Source organism: Garra rufa, chromosome 23, assembly GCF_049309525.1.
Source record: "Garra rufa chromosome 23, GarRuf1.0, whole genome shotgun sequence".
Taxonomy (NCBI): Eukaryota; Metazoa; Chordata; class Actinopteri; order Cypriniformes; family Cyprinidae; genus Garra; species Garra rufa.
Genome location: NC_133383.1, coordinates 6,760,322 through 6,786,712, shown reverse-complemented (window position 1 = coordinate 6,786,712; position 26,391 = coordinate 6,760,322). Strand labels below are relative to the sequence as shown.

Sequence of the window (26,391 nt, the reverse complement as noted above, 5' to 3'; positions counted from 1 at the left end):
CTTTTTTTCGGCACATGACCATAATGTGAATCTGAAATGTTTCTACAGTCATACCAAAAATTATCAGACACCAGATGTAATTTTTGAGATTTTTTTTTACTAGTGGGTGCAGGACAGTATAGTTCATTTATATAAGTTAGGATAGGTAATTAAAATAAACTGTGACAGTATAGCCAAATAATTCTTCATATAGTGGAATGCCAGTAAAAAAAAATAAAAATCTGGGACCAAAATTATTCAAACACTTTGACCTGACCATGTTTTGCTCAAGTGTTTTTTCTTTAACTTCTAATGCAACCTTTTTACACCACAGACTGAACAAATTATGCATTGCTTGGTAATTAGTCAATGAGGTATTGATGGTTGTCTGATTTTTTTTTGGTTGATTGTAATCCATTACATACCTTTCTATCATCAGTTATCTGACATTATCAAGATGAATTTGTTCTGACACAGTTTAACTGAGTTCTTGTCATATTTAAGTACCATTTTCTTAACTATATAAACCGTGATAATGTGAGAAATGTTGAAGGTGTCTGAATAAATCTTGGTTTGACTGTATGTAGAAAATGTCTAGTTTACGTTTAATGCCTTCAGTCACCCGGTTTGTTCACCCTAAGCAGTTAATGAAGTTTTGTGTCCTGCTGTAGGTGGCCACGGTTTCCGAGCGCTCCAGGATCATGGAGCTGGAAAAGGAGGTGTCCGACCTTCATCTCCAGCTGAGAACTCTCCGGGCCGAGACCGCAGGATCAGCCTCACCTCCATTACAAGACAAAAAGGTCTATTCAACCCCCTCCTCAAATCCATCTAAACAATATACATTATGACGTATGATTGAACACTAGAAGACATTTGCATCATAATGTTTTTTTGCTTTGTTCTTATAGATAAAGGAGCTGAACTTTGAATTGGAGAACAGACAGAAGGAAGTGCTCCTATTCCAGCAGAAACTCGCCTCCTCTGAACAGGACAAAACATCCCTCCAGCAGCAGCTGCAAGATCTGGTAATCAACACTAATGCTTATTTACTAACCTGAAAAGCCTGTTTACTTTCACATAATGATAATGGCACTTGTTTTTAAAGGTTTTTGTTTCTGCAGTACTTTACGCCTCCCTCCAGCCCATATGGTTATCTAATAACTGCTGTTTATGTTATTGAATTTTTTATGGTATTAAATTATTTAGGTGTGTCTGGGGATACATAATTTTCTTCCAAATTAAATGCTTAAAAATTTAGGCAAATACAGTTGAGTTCAAAAGATTACATTCCCCTTTCAGAATCTGCAAAATGTTAATTATTTGACCAAAATAATTTTTTGTTTAGTGATAGTTGTAGTCACTTGTTTGCCTTGAACAGTTAAACTGCCTACTGTACTTCAGAAAAGTTGTTCAGGTCCTGCAAATTATTTGGTTTTCCAGCATTTTTGTGTATTTGAACCATTTCCAAAAATGACTGTATGATTTTGAGATCCATCTTTTCACACTGAGGACAACTGAGGGACTCACGCTCAATGATGCTCCAGAAGGAAAAACTATTATTAAAATTATTATTAATTCATTTATTTATTATATTTTTAGTTTAACATTTAAATGTATTAACATTACCACAATAAATTGTTCTTTCTGCAAATTCAAGCACATTTATGTAAAATATATACAATATACAAATAAATGGATATAATACATAAAATAGCTATATTTATTTAGTTTAATACTTGAAAAATTGACATGAATTATCATGATAAACAGTTATTTTTCCAAGTAAAGCACATTTATATAAAATATTGAAATGACTGAAATTGTATTTTCTTTTAAAATATACTCCTGTAATCTTTGTTTTACAACTTACAATAATTTTTTACACTACTGTGCGAAAGTTTTAGACCACTAGTATTTTCACCAACAAAAATGATTTTAAGTCAGTTGTTTCTATCTTTTGTTGTAGTTTGTCAGTAGGAAATATCAGTTTACATTTCCAGACATCCTTTTGCCGTTATTTGTAATACCCTTGTGAAAAATAAACTAAAATGTATTTAAAATACATTTATCTAATGCTACATACAGTACAGACCAAAAGTTTGGACACTAAATTATTAAATAAATATATTTTTTAATGGGTTTTTTAAACAAAAACTGCTTTTTTATGTAAAATTCACTTTATAAAAGACCCACATTTCTAACTTTAATTCATGGGGATAACATGGATAATTTCACATGGATTAGTGTAAAATTTTTGCCCATCTTTTTGAATATCCAGTTTTAAAAGTAAAAAAAAAAAAAAAAAAAAAAAACTACAAATAACGTTTACCAGTAGGTGGCTGCAGAGCTCCACTATTTGCTATTTGACCAACTGAAAGATATTTTTTCACAAGTTTTTTCAGTTGAATTCATATCTACAGTACAGACCAAACGTTTGGACACACCTTCTCATTCATTACTTAATGCACTTTAATTCAGCGAAAGTAGTGCTGAAGTCCAACTAAAGGTGTACTTAAGTGTATTTAATTGTGCTTAAGTGGAACTATTGCAAGTATGCTTCAGGTACACTTTAAGTATTTTGCATTTAAAGACTGATATTATTTAAGGATCATACAATCCTCATCAATAGTGACATTTAAAACATATTTTAAGCTTAATATTAAGAAATGTGCATTGTGCACAAGTAGTACTCCAAATTCAGTTTAATTACAATTTTTATATTAGTAAGTATCAAGCGATATTTCAGTGTTTAAATGTGTTAATAATAGACTTAAACTATACTTAGTATAAAATAAATGCATTTTAAATCTATTACTTTTTTACTAGGGAATCCAGTGAGATGTTTGTATGCACAAGAAGTATATAAAGAATAATATTGGTCATTTCCTGTATAATAACAAATGATATTTAAAAATGCAAAAGAAATAAAACAGGCTAACCTATTGTATTTGATTATATTCTTTGTTTGATTTCAGAAGCAGAAACTTGACACAGCTGCAGAGGACAATAATAAAGCAACACTAGCCATGCAAGGTAAGCAAAGCATGACTCATCAAAAGCACTTAAATTCTCAATAACTGCCGTTAAACATCTGAGTCTTTTTATATTTGCATCCCTGCACCAATGTGAACAGCTTTGCGCTGTCGTTTTTGCATGCTCATGAGATAAACCAGCCATTCTCAGCTGAACCATAATTCACAACGACACACTTTTACTTGCTCAGTAATCCAATTTGTGTTAAAGTTTGGGGAAAATGATCATATTAGCACAAATACTCCTGCATAAGTTCCTCTATGACTACTTCTGTGTGGCAGCAGAAATGGAAAAGAACATGAAAATGCAGCAAGAGAAGCTGGATCAGGTGTCCAGGGAGCAGGAGGACCTGCTGAGGGATTTGACCGTTCGACAAAAGCAGGAACAAGCGAAGGGTGAAGAGAGAGAGCTGCAGATGAAGGAGCTGGAGGAGAAGTTGGGCCGAACAGAAGAAGAGCTTAACAGAATCACAGAAAAGAGTGCTGAGTTGGAACAGCAGGTGGTGGAACTGAAAGCATACAAAGACCAAACCCAGGTGAGCAAATGATGTTTGTAAAATATGTGACCCTGGACCATAAAACCAGTCTTAAGTCGCTGGGGTATATTTGTAGCAATAGCCAAAAATACATTGTATGGGTCAAAATTATTGATTTTTCTTTTATGCCAAAAATCATTAGGAAATTGAGTGAAGATCATGTTTCATGAAGATATTTTGTAAAAATCCTACTATAAATATATCAAAATGTAATTTTTGATTAGTAATATGCATTGTTAAGAACTTAATTTGGAGAACTTTAAAGGTGATTTTCTCAATATTTAGATTTTTTTGCACCCTCAGATTCCAGATTTCAAATAGATGTATCTCGGCCAAATATTGTCCTATCCTAACAAACCATATATCAATAGAAAGCTTATTGAGCTTTCATATGATGTATACATCTCAGTTTTGTAAAAATTTACCTTATCCTTATGACTGGTTTTGTGGTCTGGGGTCACATATATGCCATCTAAGATGTTCATGTCTTTCTTTTTTCAGTTGAAAAGAATTAAAGTTTTTGAGGAAAACATTCCAAGATTTTTCTCCATATAGTGGAACAATGGGATCCAATAGGTTGAACATTCAAACTGCAGTTTCATTGCAGATTCAAAGGGCTCTACACTAACCCAGCTCAGGAATAAGGGTCTTATCTAGTAAAACGATCAGTCATTTTCTAAAAAAATAAAAATAAAATCTAATTTATATACTTTTTAACCGCAAACACTCATATTTGCACTGGCTCGACTTCACACATTACATAGTCATATTGGAAAGGTCACGTGTGATGCAGACGGAAGTACTACCAACCTAGTGTTTACAGTGTTTAAGTGTACATGCAAAGAAAGAAAATAACCAGTCTTTTAGCTAGATAAAACCCTTATTCCTCGGCTGGGTAGAGCCTTTTGAAGCTGCATTGAAACTTGAACCTGTTGGTCCCCTTTGATGTTTTCCTCAAAAACCTTAATCAATTTTCAACTGAAGAAAGAAAGACATGAACATGGATGACATGGGGGTAAATTATAGGGAAATAACGATATCAAAATCTTTCAATATGATAATATCGCAATATGAAGTCTATTATACAGTAATTTTTGTGAAATAAAAATAAGACAAATTAAAAATTTAATTTTTACATTTTAAAGTTAAATAATTATTTTCTGTAATGCACTTTGAGAATTTAAAATGAAAAGCTCCAACCCATGTTCTTAACTAAGAAAACTTAAGTCAGAAAAAAGTGAACCTGAACTTTCAAGTGGACTTAACCCTCTTTTTATTTGTGATATACTGTCTCAGTCTCAATTACATTCACACTGTTTTAGGAAGCCAAACTAATTACAATATAATAATAATAACAACAATGACAGTAATAGCCATACATTGTAAAACAATTGCACTGCAAAATAAATTAAAATGAATATTTCATACGTACATTATTTTTTGCTTTACACTACAGTAGGGAAATTACAAAACTGCTTTCCTAATTTCTACACTTAAAGACATTTTGAATTTGAATTTTAGTAACATCACCCATTAAAACCGCTAGCTGTCAGCAATTCATGCTGCAATTTTGAGCTGTTATTTTGATGAAAATTGCAGTAGAGCTTTCATTTTAAAGTAAAAGGATCTAGTGAAATCTAGTGAAATGCTGTAATCATCTGCCGTCTAAATAAGACTTAACTGGTGGCCATTGCTCTCGCAAACGCACACTCATTCATTCACAGTAAATGGAGCTGTTCTTAGGTGCAGAAAACACTGAGTCACGAGTTGATCGGCTCAACAACGTGTGTGCTTTGCTTTGAAATACGCAACGAAAGCAGACTTGATGAAGGGGATTAAGCTATATTGCACTTTCGGTTTTAGTTCATTTGACAGATACTGTGCCAAAGCGTAATGGGCCAAAACACAACTTTAAAGACATTTTATGTTAGAATAAGAATTTAAAAAATATTTTAATAACACTTTTTGCTATCATTTCATATCTTCATTTGGCCATGATAATATCGACACAGTTTTGCTATTGCAATATCAAGATACTGATAATAACGTTAACTTCCCTAGTAAATTATTCTGACATTTTTATTCTGGAAATTAGTAAATCCTTAAAATAGTAATACTATTTCACAATATTACTGTTTTAATTTTTTTTTTTTTATAAAATAAATACAGCCTTGCTAAGCATAAGAGTCATTATCAAAAACATTAAAGAATCTTACTGACTCCAAACTTTTAAATGTTAGAGTATGTTTTAGCACAGGACTAACTAGAGGTTTTCTCACCCTCAAACAGAGTTTAAAATCTGATGAAAAGCTGGAGCAGGTGACAAAGAGGAATAAGGAGTTGCAGAAAGAGGTAAATATGCTTTATTCTGCATATCAAAAAGATAAACAGTGACACCTGGTTACTGTCAGGCCATATCTGATGTCTGTACGGGACTTGGAAAGGTGTGACTAATTCAGTTATTTGACTTAGTGCTCTACCAGTTCAAAAGTCAGCTCCGTGTTGCTAGGATGTCATGAGTGGTTGCTAGGGTGCTCTGGGTGGTTGGTTGGTGGTTGCTCCCTAGATTTAATTCACAGACGACATCATTTAAACTATTTGTTCATACAATACTACTTGTAAATAGTGAAGTTTAACACTTAGTGTTTGGAGTTTGTCCAAATCACTGACCTTAGTTAACAGTGATCATTATGCTCCCCTTAGCAGACAACAGTAATAATCATAAAAAAATGCTAAATGAATGCTAATTTGGGATAACAATAGCTGCTCTTGAAATCATGAATTTAAAGGAATAGTTCACTCCAAAATAAAAAATTGCTGTAAATGTACTTACCCTCAGTCAATCTAAATGTAGTTGAGTTTGTTTTTTCATTTGAACAGATTTTGAGAAATGTGGTATTACATCACTTGCTCAACCAATGGATGGTAAATGTGTGCCGTCAGAATGAGAGAATGAGTCCAAACAGCTGATAAAAATATTGTAGTAATCCACAAGTAATCAACACCACTCCAGTCCATCAATTAACATCTTGTGAAGTGAAAAGTTGTGTGTTTGTAAGTAACAAATCCATCAAGGCATTGTAATTTTAAACAGTCCTTAACCCATAAAATGTTTCCTCCAGTGATCAAACTGTTTTTTACTTGTAAACGGTGCTTGATCTTTTCGTATTTTTTCTCTTGATTCAGACGAGGTGACTTTCTAGAGAAAGCAATATTTTGGATAGAGGACTTGTATTTTGTACTTTTCTTACAAACACGCATCTTATTACTTCATAAGCAGTGTTGGGGGTAACGCATTACAAGTAATGCAAGTTACGTAATAATATTACTTTTTCCAAGTAACTATAAACGTAACGCATTACTTTTTAATTGACAAGAAAATATCTGAGTTACTTTTTCAAATAAGTAACTCCAGTTACTTTTTCCCCCCATTTATTGATTAAAAGCTCTCCTGTCCCCATGTTGAGAGAAATTGTAAGATGTTACTTTAGTTCTAGAATAAATGTGAACATGCATTAAATCTCACTGACTAAAAAAACAAATACAGTATTCCTCAAAATGAATAAAAACAGTGCAATTCAACACAAACCTGCGATAATTAAATATGTTAAATAATACAAATATTCTTTATGTATTTAATCCCATCTTATTAACCGATGTCTTTGCTGCCGACCTTCGATGATCCAATTCATCCATAACAATAATCAAAAATTACTCAAAATAATCTAACATTTGTTTTCCTTTATTATTGCTGAAGAGTTGACATTTTTCTTCTGCAGTTTACTGTACAGACGTGAATTTACTTTTCTCTAAGCCAAAAACATTTGCCAGAAATAGAACTTTTTATATTAAAAACAAACAAGCAAGTAAAAATTTTAAATTTTAAATTTTAAAAGTAATGCACAAGTCCATAAAAAGTAACCAAGAACCGTTATTAGTTACTTTTTTAGGGAGTAACTCAATATTTTAATGCATTACTTTTAAAAGTATCTTTCCCCAACACTGTTCATAAGACATTAATTGATGGACTTGAAGTGGTGTGGATTACTTGCGGATTTTTGAGATGTTTTAATCAGCTGTTTGGAGATTCATACTGACAGCACCCATTCACTGCAGAGCATAAATTGGTGAGCAAGTGATGTAATGCTTAACTTCTCCAAATCCAAATCTTCTCCACATCTTGAATGGCAGTGAATTTTAATTTTAGACTTACTGCTGTTAATATGATGCTGAAACTAAAACATTTAGCATTTGTAGCTAAAATAAACATGTTTACTTAAGAGGCGAGCAGAGATTTTTCCACTGTGTAACTGTCCTGTTACTGACATAATGGTTCAGATGCATTGTTAATTCATGCATGTGTCCTCTACATCTGACCGCCTGGAGGCTGCATGTAAAGCATGTTCTGTGCGCTCATACGTGGCCTTACATAATCATCCCAATGGCCTGCACTTATCAGAGGAGACTTACCTCTTGGGGTTGTGCTTTACGCATACGGTAAGACTGCGTGAAAGAGTAATAACAGGTCTTCTCATGTCACTGGTTCTCAAGTGAAGGGTCTTGCTTGATTTAGCATCTGTATTATAGGGACTGACCTGCAGTGGTTCAGAAGGTGTTGTTGGTTTAGTCTGTGGTCATATTGGGTGTTTTCAAGTGGAAATATTCAGCTGAAAAATAATTTTCGATTTTAACTTTTTAATAAGAAACTTTATTTTGTAAGAGTGTTGTTCTAAACCTGAGCACAAACTGAGGTTTAGTGAATGCATTACTTCTTTTTGCATTATATTCCATCTCATTTGGAGCTATACAGTAACTTGGTGTGTTATGACAGAGGAAAGTTACTGGGATAGTTCACCCAAAAATTAAAATCACCACATGATTTACTCAAGGCATCTTTGGTGTATATGACTTTCTTCTTTCAGACAAATCCAACCTGAGTTATATTAAAAATTATCCTGGCTCTTCCAAGCTTTATAATGGCAGTGAATGGGTGTTTTTTGTTCACATCCATCCAAAATAAAAGTGTCCCACACAGCTCAAGGGGGTTAATAAAGGCCTCCTGAAGCGAATCGATGCGTTTGTGTAAGAAAAATATCCATATTTACAACTTTATAAACATTAATCTTTATCGTCTGCTAACTGACATACGCATGTTCAGAAGAGAGTGGTGTTCCAGCAGATGACGCAGACTTACGCTATGTAAGTTTCAATGAGAATATGCTAGTCTCGCGAAAACCAAGTTTTGTTTACAGAAGCATGGGAAAACCAGTCTCCTCTTGGCTTATATCAAAATCCTCCCACATTTTTCTTTACATTGTACTTAGATAGAGATTACGGTTTATAAAGGATTAAATATGGATATTTTTCTTACACAAATGTATTGATTTGCTTCAGGAGGCCTTTATTAACCCCTCGGAGCTGTGTGGGACACTTTTTATGATTGATGGATGCACTTTATTGGACTTCTTTTGGACTATTAAAAAAATAACACCCGTTCACTGCGTTTATAAAGCTTGGAAGAGCCAGGATAATTTTTAATATGACTCAGATTGAATTTGTCTGAAAGAAGAAAGTCATATACACCTAAGATGCCTTGAGTGCAAGTAAATCATGTGGTAATTTTAATTTTTGGGTGAACTTCTTTGGGAATATTTAGCTAATTTTTGGGAATATTTTAATTTTTTAAATATTGGAATTGAGATAGGATGATATTAAAACTGGATAATTTAAGGGCAAATGTTTTTCCAATATAAGTTAATTTTAGTATCTTGCCTAATTGCATTTAAAGTGTGTGTAATTCTAGATTGGAGATAAGTGCTGTGTGTTGCTGTTAGTTTCCCCCCCAAATGTATTGATTTAGAATTTCAGCCAATTTTAGAAATTAACTTAATTATTAAGTTATAATATTGACCTTCTAGAGTCATTTTTTTAAATAATTTTATAATCGGTTTTATAACCATAAAACACCCTCAGATACTTGAATTCAGTGAACAAAAAAAAAAATCCTCATCTAAATAAGTATGATAATTTATTGCATTTTAGTGTTAATGTATTTTTTTCATCTAACATCTAATATATATATATTAGGGGTGGGCATAGATTAATTTTTTTAATCTAGATTAATCTAGATTAAATCTTGGAATTAATCTAGATTAATCTAGATTAAAATGGCTAATTTGAATTCTGCTGAAGGCATTCAGAATGTGTGCTACCCAAATAATGACTTAAAGTCTTTGAGAATGGATCATAAAGCTCATAAAGCTGTTCTATGATAATTTGTTGATGAAAATAAATTATGTTCAATTAGATGTACTTGTGTTTACTAACTAACTAACACTGAAATTATTTTTTCTCCCTATTAGATTGTGGGTTTTTTTAACGTCAACACCTACCCAGCCCATTACATGTTACACCGTACTTTTATTTTGACAGGTTGCCGTGAAGTTTCTGTGTCATACAGTATGATATGATGCTAGTTTTCTCAAATGAAACGGTAAAAGTGACACTCACAGCAGTTTTGGAGATTGAGTTTATCTGTTCATGTGAGATGAAAATGCCAAAAATTACCGGGAGCGTCACGTGTGTTTCGGTATGCGTGTAGTAAAAGCTCGTCTCCGCAATGCATACATACAGCTAGGCAAACGGAACATACCGGATTCATATTAAAACGGTCTTTCTGCATTTCAGTTTTCACATACACTAGTCCATATCGCGATTTGAATTAAGTGACTGACCAACATTTGATTTATGAATCCAAAAAACGACGAATTTACGTGGCATTTCGCTATAGTAGATTCGGTTTTTATGAATGGAGGACGACGTGATCCCGTCTGTGTTTTGGCGGAGGAAACATAAACGCGCAACCATATTCTACAGTCTTCGGTATACATCCGCGTTAAACTATCAAGGTGAAAGTCATCATAGCTTGCGTAGTTTAGACCCAGCTCCCAACCCAAATTTGAGAATAGATTAACGGCGATATTTTTTTTATCGCGCGATAAGAGTCTCACGTTAACGCAGCACGTTAACGCCGATAACGGCCCACCACTAATATATATATATATAATTTTTTTTTTTTTTTTTTTTTTTTTTCAGTTTTATTTTAAGTAACCAAACATTTTTAGTTTCTAAGTTTTAGATTTGGTTAACAATAACAAAAATTCCCCAAAAATTACTTGATAGTTTACTGATATTTTAGAAAAATACTGTAACAAAGACGTGTAAATAAGCAGTAAAGTAAGTACAACAAATACTTCCATTATGCAGATGTACTGTAAACAATCTAAATATTTATTTTCAAGAACTATGTGTATTTTAAAACCAAAAACATCTTTAGATACTAATAATATCAATACTAAAGTTTTAAGTTTCTATATTATTCTTAAACAAATGCATCGATTCACTTCAGAAGGCCTTTATTAACCCCCTGAAACCATGTAGGACACTTTTTATGATGAATTGATGCGCTTTATTGGACTTCTTTTGGACTATTGAAAAATAACACCCCTTTACTTTCACTGCGAAGCTTTATAAAGCTTTCAAACTCTTGTTGAAAGAAGAAAGTCATATACACCTAGGACGGCTTGAGGCTGAGTAAATCATGTGGTAATGTTCATTTTTGGATGAGCGATCCCTTTAAAGTTTGCTCTATTTCTTACACCAAGATATCAGATTACTTCATATTTTAGCACACAAGTCATATGGAATACTTATTTGTCACTATGACCTGATGCGTGAACATTTTTAAAAATTCTTCTTTTGTTTTTAATGGAAGAAAGAAGGATTGTTTGAAATGACATGAGTGTGAGTAACCTATGACAGAATTTACATTTTTGGGTGAACTCTCCCTTTAAATGTATTTTTAGTTTCTGTATTGAAAGAGACAACCTTATTGTGACCTCATTTTGGACTTTTGTCCCCTTAAGGTTTAAAAAAGAAGAGCTATTTCAGGTTAGCCTGAATTTTGTTCTTTTTTTCGTGTGCGTTATTCAAGGATTGAAGTGTCTTGCACATCCTGAACTCCAGCTTGGAAAAAATTGAGATCTGTAAGCATTTTTAATGCATAGGAAAATGCATGGGAAAAAAACAAACAGTAATGGTGTAAAATATTAATGCAATTTAAAATAGCTGTTTTCTATTTAAATATATTTTAAAATGTAATTTATTCCTATAATGCAAAATCATTATTACTCCAGTATTCGGAGTCATATGATCCTTCAGAAGTCATTATAATATGTTAATATATGTGACCCTGGACCACAAAACCAGTCTTAAGTCGCTGGGGTATGTTTGTAGCAATAGCCAAAAATACATTGCATGGGTCAAAATTTTTTATTTTAATTTTATGCCAAAAATCATTAGGTAATTAAGTAAAGATCATGTTCCATGAAGATTTTTTGTAAAATTCCTACTATAAATATATCAAAATGTAATTTTTGATTAGTAATATGCATTGTTAAGAACCTAATTTGGACAACTTTAAAGGTGATTACCGTGATTTTCTCAGTATTTTGATTTTTTTGCACCCTCAGATTCCTGATATTCAAATAGATGTATCTCGGCCAAATGTTGTCCTATCCTAACAAATCACACATCAATAGAAAGCTTATTTATTGAACTTTCATATGATGTATACATCTCAGTTTTGTAAAATTTAACCTTATGACTGGTTTTGTGGTCCAGGGTCACATATTTATTTATAAAATAAACAGGAGGTTTTGCTCACCCAAGGATTTCCATTTCTCTGATATCACCAGATACAAACATGTCTCATCATGTAGAAACAGCTAATACAGGATGAATGAGCATTGAGGACGAGAACAGGCAGATGACGGAGAGCAGCAGAGGGAGGGGGCGGAGACAGTAGGGGGATGTCAAGAGGGGCGGGGCTTGTCGTCCTTACATAATGAGGCTGCCCTGTGTGATGCTTTTCAGAGCGTGTGTTTGCGCAAACGTGAGCGTGTGCTGGAACGCCAGCGGAGCGAGAGCTCGTGCCTCTCTCTCGCTGCAGGGGGCCATAGGGGGATGTATTATTGATAGGGCACAGTTGTTTGGAAAAAACAGGAAAGACACAGCAGCATGGATGTGACAGCGCTCCAACAGAACTACACGGGCAGCGTTTATAGCTCTCTGTGCCAGGTAAAGATCGTTCTTCTGTTGTGCACTTTGAAGGGATGCATGATACTGTGTATGGGTGACCCTGTTAGTATTCAGGAATATTAAAAAAAAAATTAAATATTGCAATTAGGTTAGGATGAATCTGAAAATTAAAACTATTTTTAGTAGCATGAATGTTTTGTTGCTTGATTGCATTTGAATAGTGTAAAATGCTAGATTGGAGATTTAAAGTAAGCGCTGTTTGTATTTATTTAGGATTTTAGCCAGTGTCAGAAACTTAATTATTAAGTTAAAGCTCCTAGAGTGTATTTTTAGTAGCAAATTTATGATTTTATAATCGGATTTATAAACATAAAACTCCCTCCGATACTTGAATTCAGTCAGCACATTAAAATAAATTCCTCATCTGAATTAGTACAATAATTTATTCATTTTTAGTGTTCATTTATTAATTTAAGTTTTTTATCTCATATTTATATTTATTTTATTTCAAGTAATATATATATATTTTTTTATAATTTTAGTTTTACATTTGGTACATTTGGTCATTTGGTTAACAATAACAACACTACTTTTCCTAAATAATACTGAATGGTAAAACATGTAAATGAGCAGTACAACAAACACTAATAGGGAACTATGTGTATGATTTTTAACCAGAAAACACCTTAAGATACTTAAATTCAGTTAACACATTAAAATAAATTCCTCATCTGAATTAGTACAATAATTGATAAATTTTTTGTTTTTTTAGTGTTCTTTTTTTTTTCATCTAATATTTATATATTTTTTTTTCAAGTAATAAATCTTTTTTTTTTTTTGTAATTTCCTTTTTTAGATTTGGTTAACAATAACAACACTACTTTTCCTAAAAATTACTGGATAGTTTCACTGATATTTTAGAAAAATACTGTAACAAAGACGTGTAAATGAGCAGTAAAGTAAGTACAACAAATACTTCTATTATGTAGATGTACTTTAAACAATGTAAATATTTATTTTCAGATACCGTGTTGGATTGTACAACTAAAAAACACCCTCAGATATTAATTAACTAATTAATTCAATAAATTAATTAAATTAAATTCTCCATCTAAATAAGTAAAATAATTTATAAATTTTTAGTGTTAATCCTTATTCTTATTCTTATTCTTATTCTTATTATTTTACGGTTTTCATCAAGTATTATATTTATTTTATTTACGGTTTATTTAAGTAACCAAAACATTTTTATAGTAACAATGCAAATATTTCTTTTCAGAAGCTATGTGTATGATTATATAACCAGAAAAGACCCTCAGATACTAATTAACAAATTAATTTAATAAATTAATAAAAATAAATTCTCCATCTAAGTAAGTATAATAATTTATAATTTTTTTGTGTTAATTATTATTATTATTATTATTATTATTATTATTATTATTATTAGTTGTAGTAGTAGTAGTAGTATTTTAAAAAAAATTTATCCAGTAATTTTATTTATTTTATTTTAGGTTTATTTCAACCTAAAAATTTAACCAAAACATTTTTTATAATTTTAGATTAACAATAACACTACTATTCCTAAAAATGACTGGATAGTGTAACAAAAACGTGTAAATGAGCAGTAAAGTACAATAAATACTTCCAAAACACCCTCAGATATTAATTAACTAATTAATTCAATAAATTAATTAAATTAAATTCTCCATCCAAATAAGTAAAATAATTTATAAATTTTTAGTGTTAATCCTTATTCTTATTCTTATTCTTATTCTTATTCTTATTATTTTACGTTTTTCATCAAGTATTATATTTATTTTATTTACGGTTTAAGTAACCAAAACATTTTTATAGTAACAATGTAAATATTTCTTTTCAGAAGCTATGTGTATGATTATATAACCAGAAAAGACCCTCAGATACTAATTAACAAATTAATTTAATAAATTAATAAAAATAAATTCTCCATCTAAATAAGTAAAATAATTTATAATTTTTTTGTGTTAATCCTTATTCTTATTATTTTACGTTTTTCATCAAGTATTATATTTATTTTATTTACGGTTTAAGTAACCAAAACATTTTTATAGTAACAATGTAAATATTTCTTTTCAGAAGCTATGTGTATGATTATATAACCAGAAAAGACCCTCAGATACTAATTAACAAATTAATTTAATAAATTAATAAAAATAAATTCTCCATCTAAGTAAGTATAATAATTTATAATTTTATTGTGTTAATTATTATTATTATTATTATTATTGTTATTATTATTATTAGTTGTAGTAGTAGTAGTAGTAGTATTTTAAAAAAATTTATCCAGTAATTTTATTTATTTTATTTTAGGTTTATTTCAGCCTAAAAATTTAACCAAAACATTTTTTATAATTTTAGATTAACAATAACACTACTATTCCTAAAAATGACTGGATAGTGTAACAAAAACGTGTAAATGAGCAGTAAAGTACAATAAATACTTCCATTATGTAGAAATCCTGTAAACAATATAAATATTTATTTTCAGAAACTATGTGTATGATTATATAACCAAAAAAGACCCTCAAATGCTAATTAACTGATTAATTAATTAATTAATTAATTAATATATATAACCATTTATAAATTTTTGTTAATTATCATTATTATTACTTTATATTTTTCCATCTAATATTTATATTTATTTTATTTCAGGTTTATTTCAAGTAACCAAAACATTTTTTTAATTTTAGTTTTACATTTGGTTAACAATAACGACACTAGTTTTCCTTAAAAATGTAATGTGTAAAATGAGCAGTAAAGTAAGTACAACAAATACTACCATTATGTAGATGTACTGTAAATAGTGCTTGGCAACGATTAATTGATTAATATCAGATGTTACAAATTAAAAAAATTATATATGCAGGGCATTTTTGTGCCAGTTTTACCCTGATATTGACCATAATGCTGGATGTTGGTGATTAACATAAAAATCATTTTCAGCTATTATTATTTTTTTTTAGTGGCTTTCTGATTTTTATGATTTTTTTATCCATAAAAGGACAGCAAAAGCTTTGTGTCACTACAGTATACCTCTTGCGTGTTATTTGAGTAATAGAGATGTTAAGCCATGCACATTAAGTTGAAGATTGCTTTCATGTGTCTGAGTCTGAATGGAAAGGTTGTTTGATGACATTTCATTCTTTGATGACAGAATAATTCCTCCATCATTGATTCTCTTTAGCTTTCTGAATGTAATCACTCGGAGATATCAGCTTTGCTGGTTCATAATAAAACACTGATGTTGATTTTTGGCATGTAGATGATATTAATTATCGACTCGGCCAGTTGTGGGCGTTTGTGCTGAAGAGTGTAATTAACGCTTCAGTCTGATGCAGACCGGATAGTTGCAGTGAGCCAGCACCGGTGTGATGGGATTGAATTATGGGTCTCGCGGGAACAGTAATCTGACTTCAGCAGATGCCATGGTCTGACATGCTTTTGTACATGCATTTTTTCTCGATTTGACACGTCTTCTTAAGCTTTCATTGATTGTACTTGGTAAACACAGTTTTCTTTGTTTGCATGACTTTTAGAAGTATTTGCTAAAGCAAGCATCACTAATATTAGTACTCATGCTTAGGTTTAGGTATTTGTTCCTACTCTTAGTTGTAAACTTTAGCATGTAACTTGCAATTTTTGTACTACAGAAATAATTAGTATTAGAGTCTAGTTGAGGAAAGGTGTCTGGTTTTACAATTTTTGGACATTAAAAAGACCCTGAAGACCTTGCATAATCACATTATTATTTTCAAGAAAATGTAATGCTTTCCCAGCGTTTTTTCCGTATGTTTTATATACTATTATAATATTTGTACATATTTAGTAAACCGTTTTTTTTATTACTGTAAGTTGAAACTTTCAGTAATTTTATGTGATATTGTAATTTTTTATTGTTTCATGTTTAGTTAATTTTTTTTATTAATTTAATCATTTTATAGTTTGTCATTTAAGTGCTTCAACAAACATTTTCAGTTAAATTTTTACTTTTCATTAGTTATTAATATAATATTCTTATTACATAATGCCACTTTTTAAAAAATTCATTTTTTTTACATTGCAGAAATGAAAATAGATATTAGAAATAATTCGAATTTGAAATTAAATAAAACATTTTTAAATAAAAATGAATTATTGGGGGGCGTGGTTATGACTCGGACCTAACTGCACGCGTTTTTGGGAGCTCCTGGCATTTTCTGTTTAAAACTTAAAAATCACCCTCATTTTTCATCGACACAAGGTTGACGTGCTTCATTGACTGTTTGTGGAAAAGATGCCGTCCAAAAAACGCAAAAATAAAAGTAAGTTGCTGAGTTCTCCAGTTGTGAAGCCTGACGATGATGGGGATGCTAGCAGCGTTGCTAGCTCTTCAAGCTCCGTAAGCACTAACGCTAGTGATGCAACATGTGTCGATACATGTCAAAATCTGAATGTAATCCAAAAACTGGATTTAATGAGAAATGACTTTGCAACAAAGATTGATGGCGTCCTAAACGCGATACAGGATGTTAAGAAAGACGTAAGAGACTTTTCTGGACGCATGGATTTGGCCGAAGAGCGCATCAGCAGCATGGAAGATGTGGTAAACACGGAAAAGAGCAAATTGGAGGAAGCTACTAAGCGTATTACCTTTCTTTCACGTAAGCTTGACGACCTGGAAAACCGTTCGAGGCGATCGAATCTCAGGGTGGTTAATCTTCCCGAAAAGGTTGAAAACCCGGATGCGGTAGCTTTCCTAGAAAAGTGGTTGTGTGAAACGCTGGGCCGCTCAATCTTCCCTACACCTCCCATTATAGAAAGAGCCCATAGACTACCAGGCAGACAGAACACTGATCGTCCCAGAGTGATGATTATGAAGTTTCTAAATTTCCAAGATGTGGTTCGAGTGATGCGCGCGGCCAGACAAAAAGGCCGAGTCATGTACGGCGATCAGGAGATCAAGTTTTTCCCGGATCTGTCTGCAGAGGTTCTTAGACAACGGAGGCGATTCGACGACATCAAACAACGCTTGAGATCACTGAATCTCAGATACGGAATAGTCTACCCAGCTAAACTGCGTGTCACAGTGAATGGACAGACCCGTGAATTTGATGACCCGTCGGATGCAGAAAAATTTCTTCAGGGAATACAAAACACAGGTGAACTATAATGGACTTGGTGAGAAGGCTAAAATGCTTGGCACAGTTACCCAATACTTAAGGACATTTTGGATGCTGTAACTCTAGTTACTTGTTTATCTCTTATTTTATTTATTTTTTCTTTTCTTGTTTTTTCTTAACGGGTGGTTCATAATCCTTAAAAGGTTGCCAGGAGTTACTCATAATCTGTTTCCTTTAGTAGTTTTTTGTTTTGTTTTTGTCTCTCAGTTATGCGCTTTTAGGTTGTCTAATTGCTCCTTCCTTGAGGATGGATCAGTGTGGAGACATATCCGTATCCCAAAGTGTTCGAGTGGGGAGGGGGAGGGCTCAAGCTGTCATGTTCGAGTTGACAGCTAATGTAAGGTGTTCGTGGCAGGTGTTTGAATATATGTTTCTGTTTTGTTCTATTTTCAATATTAGCTTCTTTAGTGAGCACATACGGCGGATAACTTCGGCATCTATAATTTACTTGTTTTTCATATGTGTACATAATAGTTTACATGCTAATTAGAGTTAAAGAAAATCACACAAATTAAGCTTAAGCTCACCTCCTGGAATGTAAGGGGGATGATTCGATTAGTTAAGCTCAAACAGGTTATGACGCGGATTAAACAAATGGAGTCTTCAATAATATTTTTACAAGAAACTCATCTTCTCAAAGAAGAGTTACCGAAAATACAAAGAAGATGGACTGGTCAGGTCTTGGCTTCGTGTTACACAACCCATTCTAGAGGAGTATTAGTGTTGATTCACAAGTCTGTACCCTTTAAAGTAAATAAATGTATTACAGACAAAGCGGGCAGATACTTAATAGTACAGGGAACATTTATGAGTAAAGTTATTAACTTGGTTAATATATACGGCCCAAATGAAGATAATCCAGTGTTTTTTGAAAAGCTTTTCATATTGATTGCCTCACTCCATGGAACGGTTATAATGGCAGGTGATTTTAACTGTACCCTTGACCCACTGCTTGACCGTTCCTCAGGGGTGGATGGCTCCCATTCTCAAAGTAGGAGGAAAATTAAACAGTTCATTAAGGATTTAAATCTATGTGACCCCTGGAGAACTCTGAATCCTTTAAAAAAGGAGTTTTCTTGTTTTTCGTCACTTTCTAAGACATCATCACGAATAGATTATTTTTTAATTTCGCTCTCCTTATTTCCTAAAATAGACAGTTGTGTTTATGACAGCGCGGTTTTGTCAGATCATTCCCCCACCTCACTATTATATATAGATTCAAAATTACATAAAGGCTCCCCTAACTGGCGCCTAAATCATAGATGGTTGCAAAATTCTGACTTTATAAAATTTATTGGTGCACAAATTGATTTATACTTCGCGACAAATATTGATGAGACTTCTGCAATTATTAGGTGGGAAGCCTTTAAGGCATTTATCAGGGGCCAAATGATTAGCTATACCAGTTCTAAATTTAATAAATTTAAACAAAAAATGATTAATTTGGATGCTGAAATAAGAGATTTAGAGAAAGTGATAAAAATAGATAATTCTAAAAAACTTAAACAAAAACTATTAACCCTTAAAGCGGAATATGAGGAACTCTCTTCACTAAAAGCCGAAAATAGTATATTAAAATTGAGACAAACTTTTTATGATCAGGGGGAGAAACCTAGTAAATTATTAGCCTGGCAGCTTAAGAAATTAGCTTCTGAAAGAACCATTAATGAAATCAAGAATAAGGAAGGGAAAATCACTGCAGATCCAGGAGAAATTAATAACATCTTTGTGTCATTTTATGAATCTCTATATCAATCAGAATTTCCCGCAAGCCCCTTGAATCAAAATATCTTTTTAGATGGATTGAACATTCCCACTATTTCGGAAGAGACTAGACTGGACCTTGATAGGGAGCTAGAATTTGAAGAAATTGTTAATGCTATAAACAGTATGAATAGTAATAAAGCGGCGGGCCCAGATGGAATTCCAATTGACATTTATAAGGAATTTAAAGAGAAATTAATTTCACCATTATTAGATATGTTTTCGGAAGCCTTTCTACAAGGTTGCCTGCCACTTTCATTAAGAAGTGCTCTGATCACTCTTATTCTAAAACCAGAAAAGCCACCCATAGAATGTGGCTCATATAGGCCAATTTCATTATTGAATTCAGATGCTAAAATCATTGCTAAGGTACTGGCAATGAGACTTGAAGAGGTTTTACCCCAATTGATACATCCAGATCAAAATGGGTTTATTAAAAACCGTCAGGGGTTCCATAATGTTAGGAGAGTACTTAACCTAGTGCATGCGGGCAATGATGATCCAGATTTGGCTATTCTGTCTCTCGATGCCGAGAAGGCATTTGATAGACTGGAATGGCCATATTTAATGGAGGTATTAGCTCGATTTGGATTCGGTGACAATTTCCGCCGTTGGATGGAAATCCTTTTAATTGATTCATCTGCAATGGTACTTACTAATAATCTAATCTCACCCCCATTTAAAATTACTCGTGGATCTAGACAGGGCTCGCCGCTTTCTCCTCTTCTTTTTGTAATGGCTATGGAGCCCCTAGCAGTAGCAATAAGGTCACACCCTACAATTCGGGGTATATATACTGAAAATATAGAACATCATATCGCCTTATATGCTGATGATGCTATTATATTTTTATCAAAACTTGAAAAATCTATTCCAGCTCTCTTAGAAACTATAGGTCAATTTGGAAGTTTTGCTGGATTTAAAGTAAATAAAGATAAATCGTCAATTATGTTTCTTAATGAACAAGATAGATTAAATCCAAAGCTGTCTCACCCATTTGTAAATGCAGTAAATGGATTTAAGTATCTTGGAATTAAAATAACTCCTAAACTGAACCTTCTTAGTCCGGCTAATTATAATCCCTTGCTGGCTAAAGTATCTGAAGAGACAAATCGATGGATGACATTACCTATTTCATTAATGGGTAGAATAAATGTGATCAAGATGAATATTCTGCCAAAATTCTTATACGTTTTCCAATCAATACCCCTCCCTCCGCCTCCTTTGTTTTTTCAAAATTTAAGAAGACTTCTCTCTAGGTTTATTTGGAGTAATAGGAAGCCAAGACTGAGACTCTCTTTACTTTACTTGCCATATGAAAGAGGAGGGCTACAGTTGCCTAATTTTCTATGGTATTACTGGGCAGCTCAGTTGAGAGCTGCGATGTTTTGGTTTTCTAAACAATCAGACTTACCATGGTTACAGGTGGAAAAGTTAGCTGCAAAAGGCTTGTCACTTGATAGTTTTTTATATTCAGCACCACTCAAAGTACTTATAAAAGGAACAGACAATCCATTTGTTAAAAATACTATTGCTATCTGGTATGAAGCCCATAAATTTTTGGGGGATCTTCCAGATCTCTCCCGCTTCTCTCCTCTGTGGGGTAATGACCAGTTTTGCCCTGGTAAAAAAGATTTGGGGTTTAAACTATGGATGAATAAGGGTGTCTCTAGACTGTCCGATTTATATGAAGATGATATCTTGATGTCATTTGATAAACTTGTAGCAAAATTTCACATACCCCAGAAACATTTTTTTAAATATTTGCAAATTAGAAGTTTTATTTTCTCCTATTCAAAGAATTTGGGTAAAATACCCCCAATGTCAACATTAGAACAGCTGACATTACAAAATTGCAACAATAAAGGATGGATTACTCAGTTATATGGAATATTAAGAGAAAATAATAAGGAAAGCTGTGAAAATAAAAGACAAGCTTGGATTCAGGATATAAAAAACGATATCTCATTAGAAGAGTGGAGTACAATTTGCTTAAAGTCGCAAACACAAACCATAAATACTCGTCTTAGACTTTTACAATATAATTGGATAATGAGGACCTATATAACCCCTGTAAAATTAAATAAATTTAACCCAAATATCCCAGATCTTTGTTTTAAATGCAGTAAACTCCCTGGTACATTTTTTCACTGTGTTTGGGAATGTGAGGAGATTCAGAAATTTTGGGATGGGGTGACCCAATGCATCTCTCAATTTACTTCTTCTCAAGTCACGACATGTCCTATGTTATGTGTATTGAATTTATATGCAGAAAATTGTTCCTTGTCTGTAAAAGAGAAAAAAATGGTGGATTTGTGTTTACTGCAAGCCAGACGGTCTATTGCTTTATATTGGAAAAAGGCTGATTGCCCCTCTCTTGGAATATGGCTAAGAAACCTGTCATCTTGTTTGGCTCTTGAAAAGCTTACATATATAACAAAGAAGAAATCATCTGAATTTGCGAACATATGGGAGATGTTTCTGAATTTTCTTAAAAATGGAAATATTGAAGATGCATTAGATGTGTGAAGTTTTATATGTACGAAGAATCTAGCTAATTTTGTAACTTACTATTGTGTATTTCTATATGCCTGCCTGGGGTTTGGTTGGGGATTGAAATGTTTTTGTCCTAAAAAGTGAAAGCTCAATAAAGACATGTTAAACAAAAAAAAAAATGAATTATTTATCATATAATTTATTATATGTATAGAGACAACGAAGCCTATTTAGGGCCAGTAAAATAAAATTAAATATATTATATAAAGAAACTAAAGCCTATTTAAAATCTCGGTAACACTTTACAATAAGGTTCATTAGGTAAACATTAGTTAATGTATTAACTAACATGAACTAACCATGAGCAAAACATTTGTTACTGTATTTACTAATCTTTATTAACATTAGTTAACGGAAATACAGTTGTTCATTGTTTGTTCATGTTAGTTCACACTGCATTAACTAATGTTAACAAAATTTTAATAATGTATTAGTAAACGTTGAAATTAACATTAACAAAGATTAATAAATACTGTATAAGTGCAGTTCATTATTAATTCATGTTAACTAATGTGGTTAACTAATGTTAACTAATGAACCTTATTGTAAAGTGTTACCAAAATCTCTTATATTTTTTACAGTATAGCATTATTTTTAAAAAAAATTTGGTTGAATAATACTAAAAAATAAAATGAAATAAAATAAAAAGTGTGATTTATTATCATTAAAATAATTTAATTTAATTTAACAATAACAACGCTGCTTTTTTCCCAAAAATTCTCATGGATATTTTACTTACACTATAAAAGAAAAATACTGTAATAAAGATATTTTGTGTAAATGAGCAAAAATATTATTTATTATATTATGAATATATAAAATGCATAAAATATATTTAGTTAGTTAGTTAGTAAACAATAACAACGCTGCTTTTCCCCCCAAAATTCTCATGGATATTTTACTTGCATTCAAAAAGAAAAATACTGTAATAAAGATATTTTGTGTAAATGAGCATAAATGTTATTTATTAATATTATTAATACATAATACAATAATTATATTTTTTACATTGCAGTAATGAAAATTAGATTTTCTTCCTTTTTTGTGGTTATTAGATTTTTGTTTATTTTTCAGAATAAAAATAAAAATGAAATATTTGGTATGGAGAATATAATAGTGGTCTATTTAGGACCACTGAAATAAAATTTTAATATTTTACATATAATAGATTTTAAATGCGTAATAATTTCTATATTTTTTGCAGTATAGCAGTATTTTCGTGAAAAGTGGCAAAATAATAATAAAAAATAATATAAAATAAAGAGTGTGCTAAATTATCATTAAAATAAACTAAGAACTATAGATTTAGTTAGTAACAATAAAAATGCCGCTTTTCAGCCAAAACTTGTCATGGATATTTTACTTACATTTTTAGAAAAAGTACTGTAATAAAGATATTTTGTGTAAATGAGCATAAATATTATTTAATAGTGTTATTACATAATACAATAATAATTTTTTTACATTGCAGTAATGAAAATTAGAATTTTAGTAGTAATTAGAAAGTAAAGTTAAAATTTATTTATTTAAAAAATTAAATATTTAGAGAAAAAATAAAGTCTATTTAGGGCAAATGAAATTAAATAAAATATTTTACATAAAGAAACTAAAGCCTAATTAAAATCTCCTGTTTTTTGCAAATTATATTTTTATGAAAATTTGGCATAATAATAATATAAAATAAAATAAAAGGTGTGCTTAATTATCATTAATATAATTTAAGAACGCAAGAAAATATATGATGTTTTTTAAATATGTATGATTTTCTTTATGCGAAATGCATGTTCTTGAAAGGTTTCGTGACATTCACCCCAATACGTTTTGTCCATGACCTTGTAATGTTTTCCTAAACTTCTATTTTGTCTTTATTTATTTGTCTTTTATCTCTTCCACCAGCTTGAAGCCCTGAAGCAGCAGAACTCCCAGTATCAGGAGCAGTTGAGTTCAGAAACGCAGAACATCCACAGCCTCCGCAAAGAAATGTGAGTCTCTTGCTGACAAGCACTCGTGCATTTTCTCTTCATTGACTGTCTCATTATTTATTTAGGACTTTTTGACACTTTCATTGATTGTGATAGTAGAGAGAGGACTGGAAATGACACAATCCAGTCTAGTGCACAGTTGCTGACCACTAAACAACAGCTGCAAAAATGAATGGCATTTAATGTCTTTCAACTGCATCGTATTACATTAATTGTCTGCTTTGTTAGAGCTATAAAGGATCTTGATCTTAATTAGTGGGTTAAGTACCATGGTGGCGTCACTGTGGTGATTAAATTAGATCAGTGAGTCACTGAATGACATCAGAAGTCCACATGGTCACAACAGCTTTGATTTCTGAAAAATAACATGACGAATTGTCAGCATTTCACATTCAGAATAATCGACAAACAGAAATGTAGGGCAGAACCTGATTTTAAACGTCAGGAATTGACTGGATTTTGACCATGAAGTGTCTTTGTATAAAAGTTTTTGAGAAATAAGAGGGTTTGGTGATTTCCTACAATACTAATACTTAAAGAATACAAAAAAAAATTAATCAATTCCAAAAATTGTGATTAAAATAATAATTATTTATTTATTTTTATTTGTTTGCAGAATTAATTTTAAGCATTTAAGCAGAAGCATTTAGCTACATATTGAGTGGTTGTGCTCACATGCAATAAGTGTTTGAATCTGGCTTGCAGCATTTCATATTTAGGATAACCATTAAGAAAAAATGTAGGGCAGAATCTAATTTTATCAATCAGGAATTGACTGGATGGTAAAAAGTGTCTCTATAGATGAAGAGAGAGTTAATGCCTATACTTGACTTGACTAATCTATATGAAAGGGTTTGGTGACACCTGCTAATAAAAAATACTTAAAAAATTTTTTGCGTAATTTTCAGTTTTCATATTTATTTAGCAGTTACATTTTTTGCTAAATTAATTTCAAACATTTAAGCAGAATCATTTAGCTAAAAATTTCTGAAAAACAACAATGCACGTTCTGACACATTGATCATTCTGCTCACGTGCAACTGAATCTGATTTGCCGCATTTCACACTCAGGATAATCAATAAGAAAAAAATGTAGGGCAGATTTTGTCCATTGGTAATTGATTGGATAAAAAAGTGTCTCTATATAAAAGTGTTTAAACAAAGGGTTTGGTGACACTCTCTTAAAATACTAAGTACTGAAAATACCTAAAAAGTTTGAATAAAATGTTTCACTTTTGATATTTAAGCACAATTTATTTGCAATAAAATGCATTTTATTTTGACTTTATTTAATTTTGAAAATGTTTACATTTGATTTTTTTTTTTTTTTTTTTTTTTGCAAAATTACTATACTTTATTTTTTTTTTAATAACAAGCATGCACACATTCTGACACAATGAGCTTTTAAATCTGGCTTGCACCATTTCACATACAGAAGGATAGTCAGTAAGAAAAAATATAGGGGAGAACCTGATTTTATACACCAGGAATTGACCATTTTTAAAACGGATTAGTTAAAAAAAATAATTAAGTATTTAAGCAGAAACCTTTAGCTCAAAATGCTTTTACAACCACATTTGTGACCCTGGACCACAAAACCAGTCTTAAGTCGCTGGGGTATATTTGTAGCAATAGCCAAAAATACATTGCACGGGTCAAAATTTTTGATTTTTCTTTTATGCCAAAAATCATTAGGAAATTAAGTAAAGATCATGTTCCATGAAGATTTTTTGTAAAATTCCTACTGTAAATATATCAAAATGTAATTTTTGATTTGTAAAATGCATTGTTAAGAACCTAATTTGGACAACTTTAAAAGTGATTTTCTCAGTATTTTGATTTTTTTGCACCCTCAGATTCCTGATTTTCAAATAGATGTATCTCGGTCAAATATTGTTCTATCCTAACAAACTATGCATCAATAGAAAGCTTATTTATTGAGCTTTCATATGATGTATAAATCTCAGTTTTGTAAAATTTTACCTTATGCCTGATTTTGTGGTCCATGGTCACATTTCTGGTGGCGTAAAATCTATTGGGCTCCATTCTGAATTCATGCTGACTTGAAATTTAACCAACACACACTCCAGCTGATCCAACACACTCCTTCAAGCCTCGGTTGATTGGCACGTCCAGCAAGTGACGGCTCCAGTGATGCGAGCAGGTACCCATGCGGAGCCTCTTTTGAACTCTCGCACTCAAGCTATTCGTAGCCGAACGTTTCAGAAGTGAGTCTCTC

The 26,391-nt window shown here is 31.7% G+C and overlaps 1 protein-coding gene across 2 annotated transcripts in view; it reads left to right on the top strand.

Moving 5' to 3' along the window:
- clip1b (CAP-GLY domain containing linker protein 1b) overlaps nt 1-26,391 on the top strand; it is a 47,360-nt gene that overhangs the window by 11,210 nt on the left and 9,759 nt on the right. For both annotated transcript variants that reach the window (XM_073829098.1, XM_073829099.1), the window contains 6 exons: nt 651-779; nt 888-1,004; nt 2,955-3,012; nt 3,297-3,547; nt 5,837-5,899; nt 24,067-24,152. In XM_073829098.1, the coding sequence (XP_073685199.1) occupies nt 651-779; nt 888-1,004; nt 2,955-3,012; nt 3,297-3,547; nt 5,837-5,899; nt 24,067-24,152 (704 nt within the window). The remainder of the gene's footprint in view (nt 1-650; nt 780-887; nt 1,005-2,954; nt 3,013-3,296; nt 3,548-5,836; nt 5,900-24,066; nt 24,153-26,391) is intronic.